The sequence below is a fragment of the Mastomys coucha genome, unplaced genomic scaffold (assembly GCF_008632895.1).
Source record: "Mastomys coucha isolate ucsf_1 unplaced genomic scaffold, UCSF_Mcou_1 pScaffold22, whole genome shotgun sequence".
NCBI lineage: Eukaryota > Metazoa > Chordata > Mammalia > Rodentia > Muridae > Mastomys > Mastomys coucha.
In genome coordinates, this window is record NW_022196905.1 from 244,752,405 (window position 1) to 244,763,773 (window position 11,369).

At 44.5% G+C, this 11,369-nt stretch overlaps 1 protein-coding gene across 1 annotated transcript in view; it reads left to right on the forward strand.

The window, feature by feature from the left end:
• The window catches only part of Cdh1 (cadherin 1), a 70,590-nt gene that overhangs the window by 55,751 nt on the left and 3,470 nt on the right, over window positions 1-11,369 (forward strand). The window contains exons 6-15 of the mRNA XM_031341305.1: window positions 1,891-2,035; window positions 2,860-3,035; window positions 3,263-3,391; window positions 4,911-5,093; window positions 6,112-6,356; window positions 7,127-7,272; window positions 9,297-9,521; window positions 9,774-10,001; window positions 10,209-10,339; window positions 10,929-11,072. Of these exons, the coding sequence (XP_031197165.1) occupies window positions 1,891-2,035; window positions 2,860-3,035; window positions 3,263-3,391; window positions 4,911-5,093; window positions 6,112-6,356; window positions 7,127-7,272; window positions 9,297-9,521; window positions 9,774-10,001; window positions 10,209-10,339; window positions 10,929-11,072 (1,752 nt within the window). The remainder of the gene's footprint in view (window positions 1-1,890; window positions 2,036-2,859; window positions 3,036-3,262; window positions 3,392-4,910; window positions 5,094-6,111; window positions 6,357-7,126; window positions 7,273-9,296; window positions 9,522-9,773; window positions 10,002-10,208; window positions 10,340-10,928; window positions 11,073-11,369) is intronic.

The following is an 11,369-nucleotide window of genomic DNA, read 5'->3' on the forward strand; positions in this document are numbered from 1 at the left end:
AGAGAGAGAGAGAGAGAGAGAGAGAGAGAGAGAGAGAGATGCACAAATGCACAAACGTCTGGGGCTAGCCTGGCATCACAGGTACTGAGGTGGGACCCAGCCTTGGACAAAGCTAAAGGCTGATTGTTAGGTTCATAACTCTTCCTTATGGCATCTGGCAATTTAACTCTCTCTTACTATTGTGTGGCTAAGAGCTGCTGATCTCTGGCAGTTAACTCCTGCTGGTGTCAGCAGGGGGTTAAGAAAAGAAGTTAGTTACTTGGGCTGTTTCCTCTTTGACTCTGAGGCTGAAAGTTCCATAAACTTTTTGTGGGCCAGAGAAAACGGAAAAGGAAAAGAGTCAGGCACACAGAAAAAGCACTCACTCACTCTGGATGAAGCAGAGAAAGGGATCTTCAACAAATCTTTATTTCTGTTCTCCGTATTCATACATTCTCTGAAAATTGCCTCATACAACTGTCAGGTAGAACCGTTCCAGTAGGATAATTGATTACATGATTTTCTAAACACTCTTACGTTCTATAAGTTCATAGTAAATTTAAGGTAATAGTTAATGTCATAAAGTTTAAGGAGTTACAGCAGAAATGTTTATATCTCTTCCCATTAAGATAATATCTGACTAAACACCTGTTATATATCTTCTATATCTACAAGTTCAACATAAGTAAACAATTTTTTTTATCACAAATTAGAACGGTTTTGTCAAGAGATAAATCACCTATCTTGTATCTTTCAAATTTGAAATATTGTATAGATAAGCTAGTCAATATTTTATTTGTTGTCTTTGCACCTACAATAAATTGTCTATTCCCAGTTTATGACCTTCAGTTACCAGATAGTGGCCTTGTTCCTAACCAGCAGGAATGTTTTCCTTTTTACTTTTTTTTGTTTATTTTTGGAGACAGGGTTACTCTGTGTAGCCCTGGCTGTCCTGGAACTCACTCTGTAGACCAGGTTGGCTTCAAACTCAGAAATCTGCCTGCCCCTGCCTCCTAAGTGCTGGGATTAAAGACAAGTGCCACCACCACCTGACATTTTGACACTCTTAACACAGACATATATGCAGACAAAACACCAGTGCACATAAATAAATAAATCTTTTTTTTTTTAAATTGGTGTTCTGCCTGCATGTATGCCTGCATACCAGTAGAGGTCATCAGAGGTTGTGGTGGTTATAAGCCACCATATCGATGCTAGGAATTGAACAACAGACCTGTAGAAGAGTAGCCAATGATCTTAACCTCTGAGCCATCTTTCTAGCACCAAATAAATAAATCTAAAAAAAAAAAAAGATATTAACTTGTTCTTGGGGAGAAATTTCTTACCTAGATGATACATATTCTGATAATAACTATAGGGAGCAAAACTTACTTTGGGACTCGGTTGCAATATGAATTTAGGGAGGAGGGAGATAATCTGTAGATGCCAAATATAGAAAAAGCTCAGGGAGCTGGGCAGCGGTGGCGCACGCCTTTGATCCCAGCACTTGGGAGGCAGAGGCAGGTGGATTTCTGAGTTCGAGGCCAACCTTGTCTACAGAGTGAGTTCCAGGACAACCAGGGCTAAACAGAGAAACATTGTCTTGAAAAAAACTAAATAACTAACTAACTAAATAAAATCTCTGGAAACAATTAGACTGGAATGGCCGGAGGGAAAATTAGCCCAACTGAAGTAAGTGTATATGTGATAAATGGGCCGTCTGTCTATTGGTTGTATTTTCTACCTTTGAGACTTAATTCATCATGAGTTCATTAAGCAGCAACACACAGTGTGGAAAATTCTCACATGAAGGTATCATAGTAGAAAGAGTGGAAGCTAGGCGGAGCCATTCTAGCCAGACTCCCTACCCTGGCTCTCCTTCCAAGTAACCCTCACTTGAATCTCTTGCAGCTCTTTTCTCATGCTGTGTCATCAAATGGAGATGCAGTGGAGGATCCCATGGAGATTGTGATCACAGTGACAGATCAGAATGACAACAGGCCAGAGTTCATCCAGGAGGTCTTTAAGGGATCCGTTGCAGAAGGCGCTCTTCCAGGTAAATTAGTCTCAAGGGACTGAGTACCCAGAAAGACATTTGTTTTTTTAATTATTTAATTATTTATTTATTTATTTTCATTTAATTTATGTATGTGAGTCCACTGCCACTCTCTTCAGACACACCAGAAGAGGGCATTGGACCCATTACAGATGGTTGTGAGCTACCATGTAGTTGCCGGGAATTGAACTCAGGACCTCTGGAAGAGCAGTCAGTCACTGAGTCATCTCTCCAGCCCAACATTCGGGTCCTTTAGACCTTGAAGAATGGTATTAGAACTTGAGGTCATGTCACTGAAGTTCAGCCATGCCCTTAGAAAGCCACCATGTGGGCTGAGGTGGAGGCCTGAGGGAGGAGGTATAACATTCTACCTATAGAAACACATATAAGCAGAAACAAAAGGCTTACTTTCTTAGAGCTTGGTGGTGCATGTATATAACTCCAGCTCCAGGGAATGTGATGCCCTCTTCTGGCCGTAGAGAGCATCTGCAAGTGTACATACCACTACCACCACCACCACCACCACTACCTGAAAAGAAAGAAAACAAGAAAGAGAAGGACTTGGTAGCGATATTTTAATTTATTTCCAACACCATCTTTCTTTCCTCCTCACACCACACCTGAATTATAGGCATCGAAAGTTGAGTTTCCTGAACATGGCTGGTTTGGCGTGATGCCCTCTTGACTGGTAGCCTGATGAGAATTTTAGAAATAAAAACTGTGACAAAGTGTGCTTATCTCCTAGAACAGGATTGTTCTGAGTAGTCATGAGCAGATTCCAGGGTCGCCACTGCAACCCATTTAAGGCTCCTCTCCTTTGACAGGAACCTCGGTGATGCAGGTCTCAGCCACCGATGCAGACGATGATGTCAACACCTACAATGCTGCCATCGCCTACACCATCGTCAGCCAAGATCCTGAGCTGCCTCACAAAAACATGTTCACTGTCAACAGGGACACCGGGGTCATCAGTGTGGTCACCTCCGGGCTGGACCGAGAGGTCAGGCAGGGCTCAGGAGGAGTGTCACCCTCTGCTGAGCCTAGGGGTCAGTTAGTGTCAGTGGCTCAGCTTTACATCTAAATACCTGTGCAGAGTCTCCGTGCCTGGGAGCAGGCAGCCTGGGCAGTTAAGCGCGTGGTCAAATACCTTTCTATATGCAGTAAGCTGCACTGCGTTTGGGGTGGCTGACGGGGTGCGTTCTGATTCTGTCTGTTTGGTGTCTGCAGAGTTACCCTACATACACTCTGGTGGTTCAGGCTGCTGATCTTCAAGGAGAAGGCTTAAGTACAACGGCCAAAGCCGTGATCACTGTCACAGATATTAATGACAACGCTCCTGTCTTCAACCCAAGCACGGTAATTGTACAGCTTCTTAGTTCCACGAAAGCTTCTTCATTGTTCATGAGCTAAGTTTTGCCTCTGTGCTGGGTGAACTCTTTAAAAACTCTTCCCCAGGTTAGTGAATGTGAACCTCAGTACCAACAGACTGGAGCAGCTACAATCTTTGAAATCCTTCTATCCTTTGCCTGGGGCCATTGGCATGGGATTGTGTATTGTTGAAAGCTCCTGATGCCTTCATGTCCTTGCTTCTAAGTTTATATTCCACCCTCTGTTACTGGAGACCTGTCAATGCAAAGCAGACAAGTTTTCTGGTCTGTGGAACTTAAAATTTATAGGAAATATAATTTGAGGAGGATGGATGATTTGAGCCAGATCTTACTGTGTAACCCATCCTGACCTCCAGCTCAACAGTGTGCCTCCTAAATACTAGGTTACAGCTGTAAGTTACTGTGCCCAGCTTTGAAAGAATTACTGAATGCCAAATATCAAATGATATATCAAATGCATTCAAGGAGAAGGGTTTTTTGTTTGTTTGTTTGTTTTTGTTTTTTTGTTTTTTGAGACAGGGTTTCTCTGTATAGCCCTGGCTGTCCTGGAACTTACTCTGTAGACCAGGCTGGCCTGGAACTCAGAAATATGCCTGCCTCTGCCTTAGAAGTGCTGGGATTAAAGGCATTCGCCACCACCACCCAGCTCAAGGAAAAGGTTTTAAGAGACAGGTAAAGGAACTTCATCTGCTTGTGCACACAGATACATACACACACAGAGGGGAGGTGGACTTAAATTAAATTTTTATAGCCCACATTGGCAGGCAGGTTTATAAAGCCATGCTTACCTTTTAGCATTAGAAGAGAAGACCAGCTGAGTGTGGTGGAGCACACCTTTAATCCCAGCACTTCGGAGAAAGTGGCAGGCGGATTTCTGAGTTTGAGGCCAGCCTGGTCTACAGAGTGAGTTCAGGACATCCAGAGCTATACAGAGAAGCCCTGTCTCAGGGGGAAAAAAAAAAAAAGAAAACAGAAGAGGAGACCATATTTTATTGACTGAGTTGGAAGTTGATATAGTGGTTAGGTAACAGAGGCCCAAATAGTGTAGATTCAAAAAGAAAGGTTGACTTTTTTACCTCTTGTGTCATAATAGGCCCTGGGGATAACTGATTTATCTTATTAAATGTTTACTAATAGAGACTAGAGATGGAGGTGGGAGCAAATGGTACACGTGTCTTAAGATCACATTAAGCAGACAATGGGCCTAACAGAGGGTCCTTGTAGCCAGGGCCTCGGAAAGCTACTTCAGATGTGTATAGAAGAGGGTGCTCAGAGATGTTAGTTGGTCGACCTATGGGAAAGGAGGGCCTATTCCCAGGGCTCTTACTCCCATCCTCTGAGACTCATGTGCTTCTCTTGATCTCACTCACCCCACCTACTTCTTCAGGGTTGGGCTCAGTATGGCTCCCATTCCTTTAGCCCAAGTCTTGGGCCTATGCTTTCTGTTATCTTGTCACTAATGACCCGATTTTTCCTTTCCTCTTCAGTACCAGGGTCAAGTGCCTGAGAATGAGGTCAATGCCCATATCGCCACACTCAAAGTGACTGATAACGATGCCCCCCATACTCCAGCGTGGAATGCTGTGTACACCATAATCAATGATCCTCAACAGCAGTTTACTGTCGTCACAGACCCCGAGACCAATGATGGCATTCTGAAAACAGCCAAGGTTTGTATGGTGCTTGGTGAATGATATGCCACCGGCTGAGGGTCTCTTGTCCCATAATGTCTTCTCATGAGTGGATCAACACTGACAGGGGGGAGGCTGGGAGTCAGTGGGTGGCACTGATCTTCTGTGGCTTGCAGAAACTCTCGTGGCTGTTCTGCTGGCTTGTTAGAAGTGAAATCAGTATGGCTCCTTTGAAAAATATCCTAAAGTCTGAGGCTAGGCAGCAGAGCTTGTGAGTCATGACCCCTTTGGGGGGGAGACGGGCTAAGACCACCAGAAAACATAGATATTTACATTATGATTCATAATGGTAGCCAAATTACAGTTATGAAGTAGAAAAGAATAATTTTATGGTTGGGAGTCACCACAACATAAGGAACCGTATTAAAATCTTGCAGCATTAGGAAGGTTGGGAAGCGCACTAGCTGGAAAGGGGACGGCTCAGTGGTTAAGAGCACTTGTTGCTCTGTAGAAGATCCACTGCCTACATGGCAGGTCACAACTGCTGGTGAATCTTTGGAAAATGTCTAAACTAAAAGTGGGGAGGACCTAACTGGTAAATTTAGCAAAAGTTAGTAGATGGCCTAGAGTGTCTTTAGAACTTTAATGTCCTCTTCAGCAAGTGAGCATCCAAGTTCGAGAACTACTGTCAATCAAAAAAATGGTATCTGAGCTAGCTGATGGTGGTGCACATCTTTAATCTCAGTACTTAGGAGGGAGAGGCATAAGGATCTGTGAATTCAAGTCCAGTCTGGTCTATAGTTCCAGGTTAGCCAGGGCTACGGAGAGACCCTGTCTCGGGGGAAAAATAACCAACAAAACTCCCAAAGGTTATAGCTGAAATTAAACCAAAAATTTTTTTGACTAACCGTTTTTTAAAGCTTATATATATATTTATTCTATAGCAGTGATGGTTGAACACAGGACCTTAAGCAAGCTGGGCAGGTGCTGTACCACCGAGCCACACATCCAATCCATGGTATTTTAGTTTTAACTTTGTTTTTCTTCTGTTTTTTAGGGCTTGGATTTTGAGGCCAAGCAGCAGTACATTCTGCACGTGAGAGTGGAGAATGAAGAACCCTTTGAGGGGTCTCTCGTCCCTTCCACGGCCACTGTCACCGTGGATGTGATAGACATGAATGAAGCCCCCATCTTTGTGCCTGTGGAGAAGAGAATCGAAGTGCCCGAAGACTTTGGTGTGGGTCTGGAAATCACATCTTATACCGCTCAAGAGCCAGACACATTCATGGAACAGAAGATCACGTGAGTAGGATCATTTTCAATGGCAACTATTGAGCGGGTGGGTGTATTTACACTTTTTATTTGAGACTAGGTCTCACTGTGTAGTCCTCACTATCCTGGAACTTGCTTTGTAGACCAGGTTGGCTTCTAACTCACAGAGATTCTTCTTCTACCTCCCTAGTTCTGGGACTAAAGGCACACATCACCATGGCTGACCACTTTGGTTTTTTTTTAATACATAATTTACATATTGTTTATGTAGATATACATATAGCCATTTATCACGTAATGATAATGCATTCTGAGACATGTGTCCACAACAAGGGGGCCAAGAGTTTCACTGAAGAATTGTCATTAGGTGGGCAGCCAATGGGTCTCAGTTCCCGGGTATCAAGCCCAAGTTGTCAGGCTTGGCAGTAAGTGCCTTTACCCATTGAGCCACACACACCCCACACCCTACGCACCACACTTTTTGCTAAAGGACTGTGTGGTTCAATTCTCAGCACCAACATGGAGGTTCATAACCTTTTGTAATTCCAGTTCCTGGGGATCTGATACTTCTTCTAACCCCAGCACCATGTGGTACACATATACACTCAGGCACACATACATAGGCACACATACATCTATATATATTACATATATAGATAATATCACTATGTATATCACTATATACATAGAGAGGGGGGTAACTGTGTAACAAGTGAAGGGAACCTGGGGCCCTCTTCAGTTCCTCTGTGTCCCTCAGATCTTTTGCTGTTCCTACTCTGACCCAGAGCTTATGTCTTCAGGTATCGGATTTGGAGGGACACTGCCAACTGGCTAGAGATTAACCCAGAGACCGGTGCCATTTTCACGCGGGCTGAGATGGACAGAGAGGACACGGAACATGTGAAGAACAGCACGTATATAGCCCTCATCATCGCCACAGATGACGGTGTGGGCTAGGCTCCATCACTCTTCACCCTGCTTGCCCCTACTACCTCTGCCTTACTGGGGGGAGGGGATTTCATTCCTTTTTTTTTTTAATCCTTTTTTTTTATTCCTTTGTAACAAACAAACAATCATAACATTAAAAAAAAAAACCTTTGGTAACTGAATTCCAAACTTTCCATCAAGTAGACTTTCCTTCCCTCTTCTCTCTCTGCACTTGAAATCTCACTCCTTCCTACATCCAGAAGCTTGGGTTTGTATCTCAGGTTCATGGTTGTGAACTTATTACTTAATTCTTATAATGTTCAATTTTTTCTCTTTTATTTTGAATTTTATGTGTGTCTTAGTTAGGGTTTCATTTCTGTGAAGAGACACAACGACCAAGGCTACTCTTTTTTTTTTTTTTTTTAAGATTTATTTATTATGTTATTTTATTTTACTTTATTTTGGTTTTTCAAGATGGGGTTTTTCTGTATAGCCCTGGCTGTCCTGGCACTCGCTCTGTAGACCATGCTGGCCTTGAGCTCAGAAATCCGCCTGCCTCTGCCTCCCAAGTGCTGGGATTAAAGGCATGTGCCACCACTGCCCGGCCTATTTATTATTTTATGTATATGACTACACTGTAGCTGTCTTCAGACACACCAGAAGAGGGCATTGGATCCCATTACAGATGACGATGAGCCACCATGTGGTTGCTGGGAGTTGAACTCAGGACCTCTAGAAGAGCTGTCAGTGCTCTTAACCACTAAGCCATCTCTCCAGCACCCAAGGCAACTCTTAGAAAGGAAAACATTTATTTGGGGCTGGCTAAAAGTTTCAGAGGTCCATTATCATCATGGCAGGAAGCCCAGAGGCCTGTGGGCAGACATGGTGCTAGAGTAGAAGCTGAGAGTTGACCAAGGGCAACCAGGAGAGACTGATTTTACACAGGTGGAGCTTAGACATACGAGACCACAAAGCTCACCCCACAGTGATAAACTTCCTCCAGCAAGACCATAACTACTTAAGTAAGGCCATACCCCCTAATAGTGCCCTTCTTTGTAGGCCAAACCTACCAAACCTATCCAAACGACCACAATGTGGATGGGTATTTTAGCCTGCATGTATGTCTGTGTTCCTGGTGTCCACAGGATATTCTCCTGGAACTGGAGTTACAGAGAGTTAGAAGCTACTATAAAGTGATGAAAACCGAATGATGTAAGACCAACAAGCATTCTCAGTCACTGAGCTGTCTCTTCAGTCCCTTTTCCTTTTCGTATGGAAACGGGAACTGACCACAGCGCTAAGCAGAAGTGTGTGCTCTCCACTTATATCCCATATAGATACCTCCGGAGTTTTTGATTTTTGATTTTTTTTTTTTTGTTGTTGTTGTTGTTGTTGTTGTTTTGTTTTTCAAGACAGGATTTTTCTGTATAGCCCTGGCTGTCCTGGAACTCACTCTGTAGACCAGGCTGGCCTCAAACTCAGAAATCTCCCAGCCTCTGCCTCCCAAGTGCTGAGATTAAAGTGTTGGATGTGCCACCACTGCCTGGCTTTTTCTTTTTCTTTTTTTTTTTTGAGACCCAGGCTACTTGTGAACTCACAATGTAGCCCAAAAGGCCTCAAAATTGAGGTGACCCCCCCCTTCCCTCATCCTGTGTGGCTCTAAGATTTCAAAAAATTCTACTACACTCCACTTTTCCTAACCTTCTAATAAGGAGGTTGAGGCAGGATGATTGTAATTCCAATGGTAACATGCTAAGACTTTGTCTCAAAAGGCAAACAAATGACAATAAGAACAAAACAATAAACTCCTGAATTGAAATGTAGGAGTAGTGTACTAGGAAGAGAAAAAGAAAGCTGCCTTTGAAATGAGAAATAATCTAAGACATTGTACACAAAGCTTGCAGTAGGCTTGTCAGAAAGCCAGAGGACAAGGACAGAGCGTCTGTGGTTAGTGTGGAACCTGCTGAGAGGTCATGGACAAGCTTGGTCAGCTGGAAGGTGACACTATCCTTAAGCTGTGACACCCTTTCTGTTTTCCCTTAGGTTCACCCATTGCCACCGGCACGGGGACTCTTCTCCTGGTCCTGTCAGACATCAATGACAACGCTCCCATCCCAGAACCTCGAAACTTGGAGTTCTGCCAGAGGAAACCACAGCCCCATGTCATCACCATCTTGGATCCAGACCTCCCCCCCAACACATCCCCCTTCACTGCTGAGCTAGCCCACGGGGCCAGCGTCAACTGGACCATTGAGTATAATGATGCAGGTGTGAAGGCTGTTTTTAGAGGGGCTCTGCCTGTTCACCCTTCCCTTTGATATTTGGCCCCAGTTCCTTCTGCGCTTTACGTACGCTCCTTTTCCTCTGAGACATACTGCGCAGTAGTATGAGCCCCAAGCTGGATAATCTCTCCAGCACTGGATATCTCTGGTTCCCTAAGCATTTTGATTCACTGAGCTTTTTTCTTGTTCTGTCCCCTCTCCTGGTCTCATCATTCCTTTTTTTTTTTTCTTTCCCCAGCACAAGAATCTCTCCTTTTGCAACCAAGAAAGGAATTAGAGATTGGCGAATACAAAATCAATCTCAAGCTAGCGGATAACCAGAACAAAGACCAGGTGACCACGTTGGACGTCCATGTGTGTGACTGTGAAGGGACAGTCAACAACTGCATGAAGGCGGGCTACGTGGAAGCAGGATTGCAAGTTCCTGCCATCCTCGGAATCCTCGGAGGGATCCTGGCCCTGCTGAGTAAGTTCGGGGGGCAGGTGCTTCAGCCTGTAACCTCTATTGGTTTTCAAGAAATGACTTCATTGGCTGGACATGAGATAGTCCTCGTTCAGGTGGCTACCCACCTGCCTGGTGGTGTAAGGTTGTGGCATTCCAGGTCAGTTGCTTCCTTTGGTCTTTCTTGCCTGTGGCTCATCACTCTTCCCTGCCTTCCGTCCTTGCCTCCAGTTCTGATCCTGCTGCTCCTGCTGTTTCTACGGAGGAGAACGGTGGTCAAAGAGCCCCTGCTGCCACCAGATGATGATACCCGGGACAATGTATATTACTATGATGAAGAAGGAGGTGGAGAAGAAGACCAGGTGGGTTTTAAAGATGGAGAACTTTATGCCTGATTGAGGGGTGTCGGGTAGACTACATCAGTCATCATCCTGCTGTACTGCTATGGAGCACAGAACTCTATGGTCACATGAATTCAGGTTTCTTCTCTAGGCACTCCTATGTTCTCTGCCATGTTGACTGATTACATTGAGGCTCACAACATCTGTAAATCAGGCAGAGTTGTGATGAAAGGACCTCTCTAAGCTGTGGAATCTGCTCAACTGCTGTCTTATTGCCTGAGGCCCCTCACATGACAAAGCCTGTTGTTAACTGACACTACTTGCATCAGCTGTGGTGGGAGGACTAAGCTACCAAGTGATAACATAATAATCATGTCCCGTGTAACAAGTAAGACTCAATAGCTTGAGTTCATGCAATCCCCAAGGCTCCTTTTTCTTTCAGTTTGTGTTAGGAGACTTTTAGTTTGGGAAATGCCATTTCATATGCATTTGAACACTTGGAGGCCATTTGGCTTTGACCATCAGCATAGTCTGCGATGCCATGAAACCCTGTCCCGTGCATGCAGCTGCTTCTTTCTCATGTGCTGTCATGCTCTGCTCTTCTCTCTAGGACTTTGATTTGAGCCAGCTGCACAGGGGCCTGGATGCCCGTCCAGAAGTGACTCGAAATGATGTGGCTCCCACCCTCATGAGCGTGCCCCAGTATCGTCCCCGTCCTGCCAATCCTGATGAAATCGGGAACTTCATCGATGAAGTAAGTTAGGCAAGGCTGTGAACCAAGGCACAGTGCATCTCTTAACTCAGAACCAAGGACAAAAACATTCCAGATGAGGAGAGCCTTTGAATTGTTGTCTTATGGTGCCCATATCTCTAAGACAAAAGCAAAACTCTACTTGCAGAGATTTAGAAGGAGTCCCAAAGCAAATTTACTTTGCATGAGTTCCCTGCATTCATTGCACCTGTTTGGAGGAGTATCATAGGGAGCCAGAAACTGCTCAGCAGGTAGCTAAAACCACCTCTCAGCCACATGAGGACTGGAGTTTGGGTCTGA